This window comes from Talpa occidentalis, unplaced genomic scaffold (genome assembly GCF_014898055.3).
Source record: "Talpa occidentalis isolate TD23 unplaced genomic scaffold, MPIMG_talOcc4v2.1 talOcc4.11, whole genome shotgun sequence".
Classification (NCBI taxonomy): Eukaryota; Metazoa; Chordata; class Mammalia; order Eulipotyphla; family Talpidae; genus Talpa; species Talpa occidentalis.
In genome coordinates this window covers 29,073,776-29,094,638 of record NW_023601104.1, presented here as the reverse complement: position 1 = coordinate 29,094,638, position 20,863 = coordinate 29,073,776, and the positions used below count along the sequence as shown (strand labels likewise).

General features: G+C 37.9%; 1 protein-coding gene across 15 annotated transcripts in view; it reads right to left on the bottom strand.

The window, feature by feature from the left end:
• USP3 (ubiquitin specific peptidase 3) overlaps positions 1-20,863 on the bottom strand; it is a 210,770-nt gene that overhangs the window by 24,315 nt on the left and 165,592 nt on the right. For all 15 annotated transcript variants that reach the window (XM_054687963.1, XM_054687969.1, XM_037502653.2 and 12 more), the window contains 5 exons: positions 20,140-20,253; positions 17,943-18,056; positions 8,916-9,062; positions 4,351-4,457; positions 4,151-4,231 (listed from right to left, as the gene is read on the bottom strand). In XM_054687963.1, coding sequence (XP_054543938.1) covers positions 4,151-4,231; positions 4,351-4,457; positions 8,916-9,062; positions 17,943-18,056; positions 20,140-20,253 — 563 coding nt within the window. The remainder of the gene's footprint in view (positions 1-4,150; positions 4,232-4,350; positions 4,458-8,915; positions 9,063-17,942; positions 18,057-20,139; positions 20,254-20,863) is intronic.

Sequence of the window (20,863 nt, the reverse complement as noted above, 5' to 3'; positions counted from 1 at the left end):
TCAACATATACTGGAAACTTTCCTAGGCAGGCAAGAATGCCCACTGAGATGCTATCACTCCGCCTCCCCCTCTCATTAACCAGACAATTGTTAAGATTCAACACACTGTTCCAAGTGTCTCCCCAGTCACACAGCACATACGCAGAAGCAAGTCAACTGCAGGCAGCCTTTCTTCCTATACTGAACTTGCAGTGAACCACTCCCCTGTGTGTGTGGCAGCATGCAGTCATTTAGAGGGGGTTACTAACAAGTTCCTAGGTGGTATCCTAAGTCTCCTTTGGTAACTATTTAGAACCTTTCTAAATTTCAGGAATTTGACTCCCTTCAAAGTATTGAGATTGCCAAAGAATACATGAACATTTCACAGCAACTCATTTGCAGTTTTGAGACCAATGCAAAATGCATAGAAATACTGGCCTGCTTTCTAGTGTCTTCTCACTGCCATGAAACTAGTGGGTATGTCGGTAGCCACTTTGGCAACTCCTGCCATTTTCTACAAGCAGGTCTCAGACAACTTGTCACCACTGCATCAAAAGGGCAGAATACTAGTGTGCTTGTGAGTAGCCTCTAGCTAGTAGCACCTGATCCTGGGTCAGCCTGCTTTTTGTAAAAACAAAATCCTTCTCTCTCCGGCATAAAGTTCCCTTTTTACCCAGCACTTTGTTTTCCAACATTTATTCCTCCTTGCCTTTTTGAGAAACCAAAATTTACCAAGTGGTCTCATAGCTGATTTATGCACAAAACAGGTACAGAATTCCTTCCTTTTCATGTGAGGCTATATGATAAACCAAAGAAGACATGAAAAATTCATAAGATAATTCATAAACAAGCAATACAAGCTAGCCTGATTTTTAAAACAGTTTTAAAACTGTCTCTGGGAGCCCTCTTCTTGTTCTCACACCTCTTTCCTGCTGCTGTACCCCAACAAGACAACTTGTCACCACTGCATCAAAAGGGCAGAATACTAGTGTGCTTGTGAGTAGCCTCTAGGGAATTTTATTTTTTTTTATTTTTTTTTTTTTTTAATAGAGGCTTTTTTTTTTTTTTTTTTTTGTTTGTTTGTTCTGTTTACACATGCACTGGGTACAGTCAGAAGCACGGGAGGGTGAGAGAATTCACCAGAGCCAGAGCGGGGAGCAGAGCAGGCAGAAGGACCGAAGTACACTGCTGAGGGGAGCAGCGGGCGGCAGGAGAGGTCTGCGCCACATGTGGGACCCTCCTCCGGTGGCCGGGGAGCAGCCGGGGATCGAACCGGCGCCGCAGAGGCCGCGGGCAGCTTCGCAACCCAGCGCTCAACCACTGCGCCACCGGGGAGGCCCATCTAGGGAATTTTAATAAAAAAGCAGCACTATAAATCTTGTCTGGATAGGCAGAGAACTGTTGCCACACTACCACCATCAATCTCCATATAGATTTTAAAAAGCTGCTTTCACTTTCTTAAAATATAGTGATGTCTATTTATAATGATTTCTAAGAGCTAAAATAATTCACTTCTGCCTTTTTATAAAATGTTTTAAATAAAAACATCCTTAGTCATGGTATTTCTGAACAGTTACCATGTAAGGGATGGTTTAGTTTCCTTTCTATGGTCTTCTGAATTTTCCTCAAATTTAGCCCAATTTCCATCTCTATCATGTTAAGCATTTACTTATAATTTATTTTAATTTATGTATACAGGAGCTGGATTGTAGGCCAGAGGTGCAAGGATTAACTTTAGACAAAGTGGGGAGCAGAACAGGCAGACTGAGATACCTTGCTGCGAGGAGCAGCGGGCGAGACATGTAGGTCAGCTCCCTGGCCGGAGATCGAACTCATGCTGCAGTGGCTGCTGATAACTTCATAGTGCTAGGTCTTAACCCCTTGCTCCACCACGGAGGCCCTTAACAGTCTTACAGATGTTAAATCATTGCATTTATTTTTCTAACTCTCATACTTTGCCCCAGTACTTTTTACATTTTTATATACTGCAAACACTTGTTTCAAGTTTTCTACTTTGTCTTTTACCATTATGCAGTTACATTTGTAATTTCTTCCTTAATGGGTGATATATTTATATCTCCCCAGAAACAAAATCAAAAGGATATGTCCCTATAGTGTTCATATTAAACATTGAAACCTCAAATTTGGGGGAAAATATGTCTCCCTAAATGAATTTATTAGGAGTAACACAATTTATTTTGTCATCATAAATTCCCACCTCTATCCTGGCTCCTTTATTTAATGAAGATTTTTAGTCCTTTTAAGAATTTGTGCTTACAGAGGAACTTTTGAACAAATTAGAATATATTTAGGGAGTCATCTGATTTGAAAAGTGACATAGCTCTGTTTATAAAGGACAGATTAAAATGAATAAAATTATTTCTTATTCAATATACTTTTCTTTTTAATTTATTTATGCATGCAAGAGCTGGGATACAGGTCAGAGGTGTGGGGAGTGAGAGGACTCACCAGAGACAGAGTGGGGAACAGAACAGGCAGATTGACCAAAGTACACTGCTGAGGGGAGCAGCAGGCGAGGTCTGCCGTGCCATGTGGGGTGCCACCAGGGAGGCCCCTCTTAGTAAATCTGTTTAATTAAAAAGATTGAGGACTTTTAGAAAAGCAGGTTTCCTGGCCCATCTTGCTCTCCAGAGATTTATTATACATTTCCTCATAATTTCCAACCAATTCTCTTGAAATGTTCAAGTTATATAATCAATTTGATTGTTCCTCTTCATTATTCTTATTTCTTCGGCCTTGTCCCTCACTAGGCTTCCCAACTAACAGAAAATCCTGAGTGCCTCACTGTTATGATGATCACTGATAGCTTTGATGGATAAGCCTCATCAAATTAAGAACATTTCTATCCCTAGTTTAAAAGTTCATAAGGTTTTTTCCCTTCTTTTAAACAGTAATAATGGATTTGGAATTTGATCAAAACCTATTTAGATATTTTGACTTCCCTTCCCTAAAGGTTTTGTTTTATTGGACTAAATCCTACTTGATCTCTGTAATATTACTGTTGTAGTATAAGATTCCATTTGCTAATATTTTGTTTAGGATTCTTTGATCTATAATTTACATTTTTTTCTTTTTGATGGCATGTTAGAACTAGGGTTATATACTTTAGCTTCTCATTATGCATACTTTAAATAACTTCAAATTCCAAAGGTCTTTTTCACCATTACCTTTCCCTTTTTTTTTTTTTTTTTTTTTTTTCATTACCTTTCCCTTTTAAATGGAAAATAAGCTTAACAATTACAGATCCAAAGAACACACAAGTATTTTCTTCCAAGCAGGCTACTAACCACATATCTCCCATTTAATAAGGCCACAGGCATATCAATCAACTAAAATTCATCATACTCTGGATGTCCAAGAAAGTAGTGCCCTTAACTGCCTGTAACTTCTCATTTTTAAAAAAATCACTGTTGTCTACTTCCAGCTAACAGTAAGCACTTTAACAAAATTAAAATCAAATCTGAGAATACAGAAGGCATGTGTCCAGTCCAGTCAAACGCTAAACACCTGCGGATGGTCTGAGGCCCCTAAAGCTAATACCAATCACATCAGATTTCAGTGAGTCAAATCCTTTTGTTACCTTTCTTATAGTAGCAACCAACCACCTAAGCCATGTAACATACTCTGCTCCTGGACAGGCCAAAGAAAGGAAAGTCTCATCATGAAAGCTTTCTTGGATAGGTAAGAAGCCAGCAATTATATGATCAATTCCAGATGGGGAGACAGGACGGAAACCTGATTCTGAATTTTATAATCAAAGATTATCTAGACTTACTGGCTTTTGTTAAACGTCAGTAAAAATGTGTGTGTGTGTATATATAGAGAGAGACCAGACCTATTTTGTTTTTATAAATGTCGATAATACTGTTCTGACCCGAGAAATTAGAGAGCCTCAAGATAAATAATTTCTTACTGATTTCCTTTCTAAATGATCAAATTATCTTTATACTTTTAATGCTTGACCTACTATCTCTGGCAGGTATTTTTATTAAATATCCAAAAACATTCTAAGACATTCAGGTTTGATTTCTGTTAAGTTATAACACAATGCATTATAGCTATTAACATATCATGTGTTGATGGCGCTTATAAATCTATTCAGGTATTATAGAGGGAGGGAAAAAACTCTGTAACGTTAAAGTGTCATTACCTCGTAATGAACAAACTGGTCCATTTTCTTGATTCTTAGAGCGCTTATTTCTGAACTGACTTGGAATATCTAAAGAAAGGTCTTGAAATGAAATAGGAAAAGAGCTGTTAAAAGCATATAACCACACTTAAGTAATTTCAAAATTTAAGATTTCTTTATTTACTGTCTTAACATTAAAATTATTTAATGAAAAGTCTTACCTAGGAATGGATCAAACTTTCTAGATTCTGTTCCACATATGAGGCAGTTAACCTCATTTTGAAGGATGCCTCCGAATATAGCCGTGACAACTGTAGATGCTCCGTTTCTAAAGAAAATCACCAGAGGAAAACATCTCAGTACAAATTGAACTTTTTTTTTAAAGATTTATTTTATTTATATAAGAACTGGGGTACAGGCCAGATGCGCAGGAGGGTGAGAGGATTCACCAGAGACAGAGCAGGGATCAGAACAGGCAGACTGACGAAACACTGCTGAGGGGAGCAGCGGGTGACACAGGAGAGGTCTGCTCGCCATGTGGCCTGCTCTGAGGCTGGCGGGGATCAAACTGGCACTGCAGAGGCCGTGGACAGCCTCACAGTGATGCACTCAACCGCCTGCACCACCAGGGAGGCCCAACAAACAAAATTAAACTTCTAAAGGTAATTCACTTAGGGGAAATACGTATCTCATTTACATTACCAAAAAAAAAAAAATTCAAACCTAAGTAGACTTATATGAAATGAACAGGTTTATTGAGTCTTGGACTGGCCTTCCCCAAACCCACTGCTTTCTCTAAAAGTAACTGGTCATTGGCCATCACTAACAAATGCATCATGTACATGCCTGTGCAGCAGAACAAGAGGATGTCCCCAAATATATTCCCCAGAAATGAGGAAACTGCATTATACTGGAATCTTTGCAAGGCCTCTCATACTATAGGGAGCTGTCAAATTACTCTCAACAACAACCTCAATTAGAGATAGTTTTTTAGGTGGTCGGCTGACTGATTAGGGGAAAAAGAGGTAAAGAATTTAATAACATGTTACCAGTAGCTATGACCGCACAATTGAATTGCTGGATGTTACTATGATTAAGGCTTTTTAAAAGCTCACATAAGGGGACCTCCCTGGTGGTGCAGGCGGTTGCGTGCAGTGCTGTGAAGCCGTCTGCAGCCTCTGCAGTGCCAGTTCGATCCCCGCTGGCCTCTGAAAAACCCGATTAAAGCTTTTTTAAAAGCTCACATAAGGGAACCTCCCTTAAGGGACCCTCCCTGGTGGCTCAGGCAGTTGAGTGCAGCGCTGTGAAGCTGTCCGCAGCCTCTGCAGTGCTGGTTACTATGATTAAGGCTTTTTAGAAGCTCACAGAAGGGGGCCGCCCTAGTGGCGCAGGCGGCTAAGCGCAGCGCTGTGAAACTGCCCATCAACCTCCGCAGTGCCGGCTCGATCCCCGCCGGCAGCATTGGAGCAACCCGATTAAGGCTTTTTTAGATTAAGGCTTTATTAAAAGCTCACATAAGGGAGCCTCTGCAGTGCTGGTTACTCGGCAGCATTGGAGCAACCCAATTAAGGCTTTATTAAAAGCTCACATAGGGGAGCCTCTGCAGTGCTGGTTACTGCAGCACTTTAAGGCTTTTTAAAAGCTTACATAAGGGGGGACCCCCCCCAGTGGCTCAGGCTGCTGAGCAGCAGCACTGCAAAGCTGTGCACCAGCCCCCGCAGTGCAGGTTCGATCCCGGCCTCGGCCCGCAGTGCAGGCTCCCCAGGCCCGATCCCGGCCTGGGCGGAGCGGCTCCGCCCATCTGCCCGCCCGCCCCGCCCCCGGCGAATCCCCATCCTGCTGTGCATCCGGCCTGTACCCCAGCGCCTATATACATAGATCCTTTTTTTAAAAAAAGCTCACATAAAACAATACTGTAAATACCTTTCTTATTGAGATCTAGAACACACTTTAAGGACAACAAAAAGTGAATTGTCCTCTCAGGTTCGTCGGGTGTTAAACAAGATTATCTTATCTCAGGTGTGAAGATGAAATAAGGTATATATGTAAAAAGAAAAATACCGGATGGTCTCACTCATAGCAGGAATCTAGAAAACTCAAATAAGGGACCAGGAAAATGAATAACTATAAGAAAGTGAAAATCAAAATCAACAAACTATGAACCAGAGGCACACAGTGGGGGGTGGGATTGGGGTTAAAATAAGGGGGTTGCAATTGTATGGGGATTATAAAAATAAAATTTATTATAAAAAAAAGTATATATGTATATTACTTTTCAAAAAGAAAGCCCTTACAAGCATATTAGTATTAGGATAAACACCTGCTCCCCCGTATATATAATTTGAACATGTAAACCATTCTTTTTGATAGTTGCATAACATGCATAACAAAGAGTACTTAATACATGCCTGTTCCATTCTAAGTACTTTCCATTTTTTAAATAAATTAACCCTCACAGCCAGCTTTGTGAAGTGGAATCATTTATCCCCCATTTCACAGACCAGGAAGCTGATGTCCAAAGACTAGTAACTTGATCCAAGGTCACACAACTGGTCTGTTCTGAGCAGCTGCTCTTAACGTGATACTGCTCCTCTTAATTTAACCAATAAATTAACCAAAATAACCAATTATTTTGTTTGCTATCAACAGTACTATGATGAACACTTACATACTAACCTTTGTGCACTTAGGCAGTTACTGAATCAGTAAATGCTCTTTTATGCTAGCAGCAATTTGTTGTGGTTTCGTCATTTGCAGTCAATAACAATACACTAAACTGTACTTTCTAAGCTGCTCCAAATTAAGACTGCTGCAATGGTAAGACAGACAAAACATACCCAGGCAATTCTATTATTTAAAAGTTTGCTTCATCTTCTAGGAAAGGGCTTCATTCCTCACCAGCAAAAGAAATACATTGCAGCATTTTTTTTTTCTAAATCTTAAGCTATAAACAAAAAGATACACTGGGAACTGTTAGACATAATGACATTTCAGGTTCTGATATCCAGCTATAGGATATACCCCCCAAAATATCTATTGACAATAGAGATTATGACTGATCCTTTCACACTAAAGTTCACATACAATGCTGGCTTTAATTAAAAATGCAAGCTTTTATTAAAAAGCAGTATATTGAAGCTTCATATAGTTCTTTTAAAATTTCTTCCTCTGAGAAAAGTGTACTAAATCAGTCCTTGCCTCAGTGATGTGTATTAAGATTAGTATACTACTACTTATTTTAAATACTAGCTACTTAGACTTATGCTGTTGGGTGTCTTCATAAAGGCATTAACGATCTGTGTACTAAAAAGGACCAATCTGCCACTTATGTCTACCATATTACCACCTCCAACTTCAGTAGGGTTATTTTGCACAAGTAAACACAAATATTCAGATTTTTTTTTCTAGTTTTAGCAAATATCCTGAAATGCCTATTCCAATGAATTTCAGGAAATGTGATTTTTGATATTTCATTTTTTTCTCATCCTAACTCACTAATGGAACTTGCAATTAAGTCTTCAAAATATCATGAAAGCATATGGAATACTGAAAATTCATTAGTTATTAAAAACATCCTATGAATATTACAATGGGACTCCATGAGGGTGTCCTGGGCCTCCTATAAAATACTAAGAGCAGGGCCTCCCCCGGTGGAGCAGCGGTTGAGCGCTGGGTTGCAAAGCTGCCCGAAGCCTCCGCGGCCTCTGTGGCACCGGTTCCATCCCCAGCTGCTCCCCGGCCCTCGGGCGAGGGTCCCGCATGGCGCGCAGACCTCTCCTGCGACCCGCTGCTCCCCTCAGCAGTGTACTTTGGTCCTTCTGCCTGCTCTGCTCCCCACTCTGGCTCTGGTGAATTCTCTCACCCTCCCGTGCTTCTGACTATACCCAGTGCTTGCATACATACATACATACATACATACATACATACATAAAGTTAAGCATATTTAAAATAAATAAATCTTTAAAAAAAAATACTAAGAGCATATATACCTCCTCATTCACACAGCCTATCCTTGATAGAGTCCAGTTTGATAGTCTTTGTGTATGAATATGCTATCATAAAATGAAAAAAAGTTTCTTTAAATTTGGTGCTCGCAATAAGAACAATTCTACCAGGTCAGAGGTCTTCCCTTTCTGTACTGGACTCTAAATGGAAACACAGCTACTAGGAACTGGCAAGGCCAGATTTCCTATGAGTCTGCTTTACCATTAAAAAGACCTTATCGTACTAAATCAAATTTAGGCAATTCTACAGTGGTCCCTAAATATTATTCTTTTTCCCTTTGGGGTTTTTGTTTTGTAAATCCCTTTTCTGCATACAAAACAAAACTTTTCAAATTGTGAACAAAGGAAACTGCACTTAACCAAAATCCAGGCTAAAATAACAGTAAAGCATCCTACCTCAATCAAAGTAAACATTCTCATCTCAATGAATGTTTTGGGATATTAAGACCTTGAAAAAGAATCAAGTAGGCTAGTTTTGTTCATACTGTGAGGTCAGAAAATATTCTGAGAACCTACAAATGCTTGATTTCGTAAGTAACAAACTTTTAGGAAGTTCAAGTCCAAAATGAAAATTCATGTTCAAAATAAGTGCTATATTTTCAATCCCCACCCCCGATGTAAACATAAGCTGTCTGTTCTCTGGAAGGAGGCGGCAGAGACACAGCCACTTGTAGCTCAAGCACAAAAAAGCTTCAGCAAAGGTCAATACGCTCCACCTTCTATAAATCTAATACCTACAGAAAGGTCTGAGGTCTTCCTAAAAGAAAAAGAAACCATCTTACATGCAACATTTGTTACTTGCAGATAGAGTAGAATTCTCCTGCAGAATTGCTGAGAGGGAAACACCATTGAAACCGCCCTGGAGTTCCAAGTGCAGGTGGTCCAAAAGGTAGCGCATGAATTCATGGGCATCCTGTTGCTGATAGCCCCTTAAAGCAAACAGAAACAGTTTGTCACCAGAGGGCAAAGCATTGGGAAAGGCTGCAGCCCTGCTCTTGGAGCACAGCAAAGCTCCCTGGCCTTTCATCCCCATTCCACATAAAATTTGTCTTCTACTACAACTGAAGGGGCAAAAAAAAAAAAAGGGGGGGGGTATGTGTGATTTGCCTAACTTCCTACAGGAAGATTATCATAGGGATCCTCCCAGGGCTCCTCCTGTCTGAGCATTACTTGAAAGTAAGTATCAGAGATGGAACTGTAAACCCCATAGCTCCTGAATGGAATCTCCCCCTGTCCCACATGGTTCCTTCAGAAGACGGTCAAATGTTAAAATTTCATATCTTACACTCACCAAAGAAAGGTCTAATTCATCAGTCTAATAAATAAATATGACTAACATTCTATACTTGTATCCTAATCTGATTCAAGACATTTTAAAAATACTTTTTAAGATGTATTGAATTGTAAACAATTCTACTCCATCTAAAACTTGAATATCTACAGTAACAGTTTCTTTGGAACTCTTACATTAATATGGATCACTGGCAAATGAACAGTTAGTTAATGACACGTAATGACGTGTGACAGAAAATGAAGTTGGCCCAGTTGGAATGTCATAGAGGTTAATGTAGATAAATCAAGTGACAATACATGAAGAATTTTCATAAAATAATGGAGGAAAAAGATTTATGCCTGTATTTTGCCAGCATGGGAAGTTCTCTTTATGCAAGGTCTTCTGGGCTTCTCCAGTGGCGCAGCGGTTGAGCACCGGGTTGCGAAGCTGCCCGCAGCCTCTGTAGCACCGGCTGCTCCCCGGCTGCTCCCCGGCTGCTCCCCGGCCACCGGAGGAGGGTCCCACATGGCGCGCAGACCTCTCCTGCCGCCCGCTGCTCCCCTCAGCAGTGTACCTCGGTCCTTCTGCCTGCTCTGCTCCCCGCTCTGGCTCTGGTGAATTCTCTCGCCCTCCCGCGCTTCTGACTGTACCCAGTGCTTGTATAAATAAATCAATCTTAAAAAAAAAAAACAACTATGCAAGGTCTTCTGGTCTTCAATCAAAATTTTCCCCACTCTTCCAGGCAATGTTCCTTAATCAAAATTTGTTTCAACCCAAGTGTTCCTAAGCATGTATTTCCCACCACTAAACTATTTATTATGAAAAGATCTACCTACCAATAAGAACTTAAGGTGAAATGCTAAAGTGACTCTAATTTAACTTTCTGAACTATTTAAATATCAATATATGTTCAAGTAATTCTAATAGCCATTCTTTGTAGAATAGCTATTAATGAACTTCATTTATTCTAATGAAAAAAAGTTAAAATTCAGTCATAAGGATTCAAAGTTGGTAGTTCCTTCCCACATCTTTTCTTGTAACTCAGATATTTTAGATCATATCTGAAATTTATTATACATGAAAATGTTTCATTCTCGCAACAAAATAACCTAATACCTAATCACCATCTCTCTAAGTGCATCATGAAACCAGTACTCTGTCAATTTGTATTTTCATCAAACATACTTTTTAAAAAACAATCTGCAAAATGTACATTAAGGAATGTTCCCTTCGCCACTGGAAACATGGTTTTTGACCTACATAACCTAATGATAAATGGAATACTCAGGTGTTTTATAAGGTAAATTATGGGTTTCTGTTTCAATTTGTTTTATTTACCAAAAAACATCTGATTCTTCTAAGATTAGGCCATTCTGATTCTGACTAAAGAGACATTTATAACTCCATTTTAAAATATTGTCATAAAACTTTGACGACCTACCTGAAAGTGTTAATAAACATTAAAGATATTAAATTTCCTACTCCTACAAATCTGGGTTTCAGAGTTCCCACTGTAGTCAGTTAGGTTTCTCTTGATGGGTGTTCATATTAAGGAACACTGTTCACATTTGGGTGCAATGTTCATGTTTTGTATGGAAAATATTCAGCGATAGCAGCCAAACAGCTGTTTGTGTATTAGTGAGGAAATGGATTTATAAAGAATCAGATGGTATATCTCTGTGACAGACCAGAATTAAAGGAGAAAAAGGAAAACAGAGGGAAGTAACAGTGGCTCCAATTTTAACATTGCTCTTAATCTTCACTCATGTGTCACCTTGGATAAAGGTTACCTCTTTCTCCTGAATGCCTACACATACTCTGTTTTGATGATGTTATGAGAAGTAATCATTGGAGAGCACATTGCAAATATAGAAATTCTAAAAGATCATAAAGTATTCCTTCTGAATGAGGGACACTGCTGAGGCACAATGCATAGGATCACAAGAGCAACTGTCTTTTCACAACAAAACAATTTTTGGCACAAGGAAGCAGGCCATATATACCCAAATCTGAAAGAAATTTTCCAATAATCAAAGAAAACATTACTTTGTACCTGACTTGAGTGTGAAAAGCATATATTCCAAATAATGAAACAGACACCACATAATACATACACACACACAAGCACTGTGTGATGCCCCAGCCGGGATAACTGTGACATAAATCTGTGCATTGGACAATTCTTGTTTTGGCAGTACTCATCCATAATGTGCAAAATAGCAAAAGACCACTATCGAATAGGATATATCTCATCATAATTAAGTTCTGTAACTCTAGAACAAACTTCTAAAACACCTAGAACACACTAACATTTTAGGTATCTGTTCATGTTTAAAATATCAAGATTCATGAAAATTCCTATCCAGTATGTAGCACCAATCATGGCTGAATTTCTTCAAGGCAAAAAGACCAAATATAATGATAAAAATAATGTCATACACAAACACAAAAAATAGCATAGTATTTTTTAAAGTTCTCTATTAATACCCCAAAATACTGTTAAAATAGCACATGTAAATTACTGTCTATAGAGATTTTTTTATATTTCCTAAAGAGCCATATTATACAAGAGCTAGCAAACTTAAGGTCATTTCAATAATGTATCTACCCATCATTTTTAAACAATTACCAAAACTGATTTTAAAAAACAAAACTGTTATGAAAGTCAAGGCAAATATGTTAAATTGGGGTGTACATGAAAGTACCAACAGCACATACATTGTATGAGGAGCAATGGAATAAATTCCCATGACCAGATTTGAACTGTTAAGAGGCTTTCCTGGAGAGTGTTAGCATTAAGCTGGATCCTAAAGAAAGAAGTGGGGACTACAAAGCAAATACTGTACACAAGAAGGCAAATGACAAAGAGGCAACAGGAAAAAATCATGTTAAGTTAAACAAGAAGTAATAAAAACTAGCATAAGGCTATCAGCATTACAAACACAAATATCCTATGACGCAGTAATTCTTCTTTTAAATACTAGCCCATGTATGCTTGAGACTATTGGCTACAGCACTGTTTAGAACAACCAAAGATTTGACAGAACCTACATAACCAGTGGCAGGAGACTATTACATAAAATATAATAAAGCCATAATGTGGAATACTTGCAGCTATGAAACAGACTACATTAGCTATATATTCCCACAGTATCACTGAAAGGAGACACAAAAATCTAGTAAATATGGTTAGCCTGGAAAGCAAAATGAAAGGTTGGGAATAGAGTAAAAGAAAACACTTTCATTGCATATCTTTTTCACCTTTTGAAATTTGGAACCATGTGTATATTACCTACTTAAGTATAGCTTTATTTTTATGAAAAAGAAAAGGAATGGACAGGCACACTAGGAAGCCACAAGAAATGTATTGATATTTATGTTGGTAAGGTCAAACTTCAGGAATAGTTTCCCCACCAGGTAAAAGCCTATTATGGATATGATTTCCATATCCAAAGTTGTTGACTATATTTAGAGTATTTCTTTCTTTCTGCATTATTTAATAACTGAAAAGTTGTACCCACAACTACACGCATTTTTGTATTTCAGAATCCTCATATTTCATTCCAAGAGATCAGATTCCCTAGACATTCTTATGTTAATCAAGATTAAGTCAAAGAAAATGGACTTCATATACAAAAACATTTACTTTGGGATTATAAATATAACAGAAACATAATTCAAGGTTCACATGCTTTCACGCATGCATGTTATAAGAACTTTACCCTACATACATTATAAGAATAATAGCTATAAATACAGAGGGGAAAATTTCTAACAATACAGGGCTTATATTAAAAAAAATTCATCTGAACAATCTAACTTTATACCTTAAGGAACTAGAAAAACAAATGAAACTAAAAGCCACAGAGGGAAGGAAATAACAGAAATTAGAAATAAAAGACAGTAAATTTATCTATGAAACCAAAAGCGGTTTTTGTTTTGTTTTTTTAAAAGACAAGCCTCTAGCTAGGCTAAGGGGGAAAAAAGAAATTCTAACAGAAATTCTAACAAACAGAATCATAAATGAAAGCAAAGTTAAAAAAATCAAAAATACAGAGGATACAGACTACTATGAACATCTTTATGTCAACAAATTGGAAAATCTAGAAGAAATCATGAATTCTTAGAATTGTTAAGATTGAATCAGGAAGAAATAGAAAATGTGAACAGACCAATTACAAGCAAGGAAATTGAAACAATAATCAAAGTAAAAAATCTCATGATCCTATTAATAGATGCAAAGAAACCATTTAACAAGATCCAACACCCATTTATGATGAAAATGCTCAATAAAACGGGCACAGAAGAAACATAACCTCAACATAATAAAGGCCATTTACAGCAAATCCAAAGCTAATATCATACTGAATGGTGAAAGCTTCTCCTCTGAGATCAGGTACAAAACAAGGATGTCACTCTCATGACACTACTACTCCACACAGTATCAGAAATCCTAGAGAGAGGAATTAGACAAGAGAAAGAAAGAAAAGGAGTCCAATTGGAAAAGAAGTAAAACTCCCTCTTTTCAGATGAAATAATGATACACATAGACAACTCCAAAAGACTACTAAAAACCATTAGAAACAATGAATCAGTACACTAAAATGGCAGACCACAAACTTAATATCCTGTTGTATTCCTATGTGTAAGCAACACATTTTAGGGGAAAGAAATAAAAAATAATGATCTCATTTACAATCACATCAAAAAGAATTAAATACCTAGTAAGGGTAGTTTGCATGTGACTGTCCAGTTTTCCCAACACCATTTGTAAAGACACAAGGACATGGAAAGATATTCCATGCACATGGATTGGAAGCATTAACATTGTTAAAATGACTATATTACCCAAAGCAATATACAGATTTAATGCAATCCCTATCAAAATTCCAGTAGCTTTTTTCAAGGAAATAGAGCAAACATTAGTAAAATTTATACAGAACCACAAAAGACCCTGACAGTGAAAACAATGATGACAAAAAGGAGATATTACATTCCCAGACTTCAAATTATACTACAAAGCAATAGTAATCAAATGATATGGTATTAAAATAGATGCACAGGTCAATGGAATGGAAAATAGATGCACAGGTCAATGGAATGGAATTAAGAGTCCAGAAATAAACCCATATTTATATGGACAGTTAATTTAAGACAAAGGAGTCAAGAACAAACAATGGAGTAAGAGGGCTTCTCAACAAATGGTGTTGGGAAAACTGGACAGCAACACTGCAAAAGAATGAAACCAGGCCATTCATTCTCTTACACCATTCACCAAAAAAAAAAAAAAACAAGAGAAAACTCAAAATGAATCAACAACTTGGACAGAGAAGAAAACATAGGCAAGACACTCCACATCACTGGCTTCATGATGTCTTTGGGGATTCAACCACAATGGCAAGAGAAACAAAAGGAAAAATAAACAATTGGGACTACATCAAGTTAAAAAGCTTCTGCACAGCGAAAGAAAATATGATTAAAACCAAAAGGCATCCTACCAAATGGGGGTAAGTATTTGCACAACATACATCTGACAATGGGCTAATATCCAAAATCTACAAAGAACTCAGACAACAAGAAGAAAACAACCCAATCAAAAAATGGGCAGATGAACAAAACAGACACTTCTTCAAAGACAAAAGGCACAGCTGGCCAAAAGGCACATGAAAAAAGTGCTCATCATCACTTATTATGAGGGAAATTCAAATCAAAACCACAGTGACACACAACCTCACACCTGTCTGAATAGCCCATAGCAAAAAGACCAGAAGAAGTATAGGTGAGGTTGTGGAGAATGTAGACTGGTGGTAGGAATGTAGACTGGTCCAGTCTCTACGGGAAACAGTAAGGAGGTTTATCAAAACATTTTATATCTACAGTACTATCCAGCAATCCCACTTCTAGGTATCGGTCCGAAGTATACAAAAACACTAATTCAAACGGACATATGTACTCCTGTATATACTGCAGCACTATTTAAATAGTCAAGCTATGGAAACCACCTAGGTGCCCAACAACAAATGAGAGGAAGAAGATGTTACACTATCTGTGTATGTATAAAATGGACCATTATTCAGCAATTTAAAAAGGCACCCTATTCTAACCACTCATTAAAGAAATCTAAGAATATAGGTGTAGTAGAAACCATTCTGGGAACTCTGTGGCCAAATTCTTCATCCTGGTTACCTTTACCAAAAGTTCTTTTCCCTTCATCCATAGGAATATTAGGATGTATAAAATAAAGCAGCTAAAAATTTAATCATGGCCACGATTGAATTATAAAACTATAAAGGGCAGACTTAGGGTACAAAGAGGACCCTAAGTTACCACAGAGACCAAGAAGAATAGTGTAAACTTAGTGGGTTTCTTTCAGTCATGTCGACACACATTACTGTTAATACATCTATCATTAACCAACTCCACAAAGGTCTGCATTTTAAATCTGGTCCTGACACCGACTAGATATACAAGATTGAATAAGTTGCTATACCTATGTCTTAGCTTTGTCTTCTTTAGAATGGGGGTAATGCTTCCTACCTTGATGGAAATTTGTTTTTCAGGGCCTCCCTGGTGGCGCACAGGGTTAAGACACAACCTATGAAGCTGTCCGCAGCCTCTGCAGCACGAGTTCGATCCCCCAGCCAGCCAGGGAGCAACCCACATGGCGCAGCGGACCTCTCCTGACTCATCCGCTGCTCCCCTCAGCAGTGTACTTCAGTCAATCTGCCTGTTCTGTTCTCCACTCTGTCTCTGGTGAATCCTCTTACCCCCACACCTCTGACCTGTACCCTAGTTCTTATATAAATCTTTAAAAAAAAAAAATTTGTGTTTTTCAAGGAAGAACAGATATAAAAAACCTAAAGTGCTTGGCACACAGTAGGCATTCTATAAATGGAATTTTTTTTTGGAATTAAGTCCAGAAATGGTAACTTAGCACTCATTTCTACCGTCCCTTCTTAACAAGTAAACTCTAAAATCCTTATAAAACTAGGCTCTCCAGAAAGGAGATTTATTTTTTTTAAGTTTTTTTTTTTAAGATTATTTATTTATACAAGAACTGGGGTACAGGCCAAATGCGCGGGAGGGTGAGAGGACTCACCAGAGACAGTGTAGGGAACAGAACAGGCAGACTGATGAAATACACTGCTGAGGGGAGCAGCGGGCAAGACAGGAGAGGTCTGCCACGCCATATGGGACCCTCGCTGGCTGGCCGGGACTGAACTGGAGCTGCAGAGTCTGTGGACAGCGTCACAGTGCAGCGCTCAAATGCCTGTGCCACCGGGGAGGCCCCAGAGAGGAGATTTAAATGCATGATACATGTAAGTTACCTTCAAAACAGAGACCAGGGGACCTCCCTAATGGTACTAAGTCTCAGCACTATCAAGCTATTGCCAGCCACTGTGATATGAATTCAATCCCCACCAGGGAGCTAAACCACATGGCGCAGCAGACCTCTCCTGTCTCGCCCGTTCCTCCCCTCAGCAGTGTATCTTATTCTGCCTATTCTGTTCCCCACTCTGTCTCTGATGCATTGTCCCACCCAGGACCTCTGGCCTACATCCCAGTTCTTGTATGCATAAATAAATAAAATAAATCTTTAAAAAAGAGAGAGAGAGACCAGGGGTAACAATAATAGCTCATGTCAGATTCTCGAAGTTAGATTTTTCAGCAAGGCAACAGAAAAAGTCATTGAAGTTGTTACCCTTAAAACATTTCTCTATACTATCAATATATCTAAAACACTTAGGGAAAAGAACAAAATACACTGCTAAGTTTTACTACAGCATGCTGATTTTTAAAAAAGAGGGGGAGGGATGGGAGAGGAGCATATATTTAGGTGCCAAAATCATGACTAGTAAGAACCATGACTTGTTTCAGAAAGATAAAATCCATAAAACATGGCAGAGACTGTTGTCAAACCCCTACAAGTACCCCAAATTGGCTATGACCTGAAACCCTGCAGGGATGACTAACCTGCTCCTCCAACAGCAGAGACATTCCAAACTCAAGTGAGGTTAGAGAGAGAGAGCTCAGAGAACACAGCAACTCTGTAGGCAACATCAGGATGTCGTCTAGCTACCTTCTGGAAAGTGGATTCCAAGGGACTGGACTGGTCTTCTAAGGGTCTCAGATCCCAGACCATACCAATGAATATAATACCACTGATTTCTACTGATGACATCTGGATTTTTTTAGTTGAAATAATAAAAGAGTGTATGATGGTAATTTTTCCTTTTAAGATTATGAAAGAATCAAGGAAATTTTGTCCAGCATGTTTTTCTAAAGCATATGTTATTTATAAGGGCTTCGTTTTTATAATTACAAAATGTTCTACATTTGTTAATGACGTTTCTAATGGCTACCTACTATTTAAACAGACACATTTATTTAGGTTGATTTATCCAACTTTTGTTCTTCTGGGAAAAAAAGTTCTTTGTTATAATTTAGAATACCACCATTCATTAGTGAATGTTTCAGGAACTATGAAAAGAATACTACTAATATTTTTAAGTATCAATCATTAAATAGTACTTACCTAAAATTTGGCATAATCTTCCAAACAACATAAAATAAAGATTCTGGGCTAAAAGCAGTCTGGCTACCTTGCCATAAAGCACAGAGTGTCTTTCTAAATTCTTCCACCAAAGACCTGGAAAAGAGGAAGGTTAACACCCTTAGCATTAGTGAGAGGCTACTAATTCCATGCATAATGTCCAACTGTCCAAAATTCCTAATAAATAGTGAAAACATAAAAAGGGTTTGATCTCTTCTGAGTGTTAAGTAAAAGCAACTCAAACACCTATGTAAGCAGCAGTGCTAAGAGTAAGCCTTAACTTAATTTCATCAATAGGTTGTTAGAAACTGCAACCAAAGAATGTATAGGAAAACAGGCCCTCAAATAATGTTTTATTGTTGGCAGGGTGGGGTTTTTTCCTTCTCATTATTATAAAGTAATGACCTGCACCGAAAGAAACATTATTCAAGGACCTGTGTACTGACACAGTTTTTCATTGTGTGCCAAAGTTGTACAATAAAGCAAACGGTAAGTTACAAGCCAAATTACTGGAATACACACGAAGAATATATGTCTTAAAGAACTTTAAAGGAGTAATAGAATCTCTTTTTCCATCTCCTGCATTTTTCCTTCTTGTCCCTCACCAGAAGTACTTTCCAGACCTCAGTGTATGACCACATGCTCATTTCTTCCTCAGAGAATTCATCTAGTCACAAAGTTTCAATGCATGACTCTACACCAATGGCTTTCAAATCCAAATCTTAAAATCAGATTTTTCTCATGATCACTTTTATTTAGGTTTCTACTGTTTCCAACAAGAATTTTCTACTGGATATTTTCTTGTCATTTCAAACTCAATATGCTCTAAGCTCAAGTACCTGTTCTCTGTATTCTCCCGACTGCTCCCTAATATCCTCCTCTTCTCTCACTGGAATAGAACTTCCTTTTTTGCTGGGCACATGAACTCCTAGAATAAAAAACTTTTGAATGTGTCCAATTCCTGAGAAATTTCCTTAAAGAAAAAGAGTTGTGTCCTTTTTATTAACCCTACCTTCTTCCTCTTAGCTGGAACGAAGACAAATTGGGGTACTCTAGAGCCCCATCCTAGCGTTGGTGGAAAGGAAAAGTGGAAGGCGTCTGATGATTGTGTGCAACAGTCCTAGACAGATAACCTCCAACTTTTACATGAGAAAGTAAGCCATGGATATTTAAATCACTATTAATTTTGGGTTTCACTGTGTGTAAGTACAATTTACTACACACTCTGTGTGTAGTAAACTAGTATACTTTCTCAACTTGAATTACTGTATCTGTCAATTCAGCTACCATACTCATCAATTCCTGGATTAAAACCTCAGAAAATTTCCCTTTCTTCTTTCTCTAACCTTGTTACTTGTCCCTGGTACACAAGTTGATTTTTGACTTCCTAATACCAGAACCTTATGTTTGAGGAATTCCCCACCTTAAGAATATTGATGACAGTCATAGCCTAAAAGGCCAAATACTTGCTTTTTCAGCATCCCTTACAGCCGGGGCTCAGTTACCTGGGTTCTGCTGATATACAGCAGGAATAATTAGTGACACAAAGAAGCTGAAACAGTGCCAAATCCTTTCTGGATGCAAGGGCAGCAGTAATAGCAGTCAGCCAGCACCCAACTCCAGCCATGCTGGCAATGGAAACTGATATTGTGCTGGGCAGGGCGGCAATGATGTCCTTAGGGTAGTTATGTGGGGTGACTGTGATGGGGTCCTAGATGCCTAGACTCCAAACCTGAATTGAATACATATTGGTTCTCAACAATTACTTGTCAAATTTTTCCTTTTCCCATATCAACTAAAAATTGGCTATATTACCCAGTAATTAATTTTCTAACTATAATTTAGTTTTATTATCCAAACAGGTTTACCTAATACTATCAGACAAATCCACTTACAAAGACTGATGATATTCATGATGGTCTAAATCTAGATCTGTATTTGACACACAGTTGTCAATTTTAGAATGTCCAAGTCCACAAAGGCTGCAAAATTTATCCTGCTTATTAAGTGAATAGAAACGAAAGAATTCCAATATTTACTAAGATTAAACACAAACTTTAGAAGAAGCATTTTTAAAAAAAGTCAGTACCTATTAACTCACATAATGCAATGAAAATCACCAGTAAGAGTCATTTGTTTTGTATCTCAAAGCCAGAAAGGACATATTCTTAGAACTCACACATTGTTATCCCCTTGGCTCCTGGTGTGGTATGTTCGCCTTCCTGCTGTTTTCCCATTCCTTAACTCCACAGCAGGCAATTCTTTGAAATAACAGCAAAACTGCTCAATGTTACTATTTTAAAAAGAAGGGGGAAGAAATTATTAAAAAATGAATTTAAGAGGACTGTAAAGAAATGTCCATGAAACCTACCTATAAATTTTGAGAGTGTGATCTTTCTATTTCTAATTTAAATTGTACTTAAGGGACTCCCTTGTATTGAGTTTAAGTTTCCTCGTTTATTCTAAGAAAATAATATAAACAGATGACTTTATAGAAATGAACAAAGAGCTTAAAGCAAAATCTCTGTTCAAAAATTCCTCAAATTCCCTCCCCCTCATACCATTTTTTTCTTTTCAGGGTGCTTGCTTCCAGGTATTCAATAATTTCCTCAAATAAAAACAAACCATGAACCCAACCATATTGTTTAGCTATACTACACAGAGTAACAAGGAGAATTCAACAGTGATTAGAATTTATTTGAATAAGACTAGACTAGCTTAGAGGCAGTACCTTTAGAGAGAGATTAAACAGGGCTTTTGCTTCTTATTAGCAAGATGACCTGAGGAAGATAATTTATTCTGGCCTTTGATGCCTCATTAAAATCTAAAAGTATGCAACGTTCAAAATAATTTCTTTTACATAATGTAGATCAGCATTTTAAAGACCTTCTAAACATTCAATC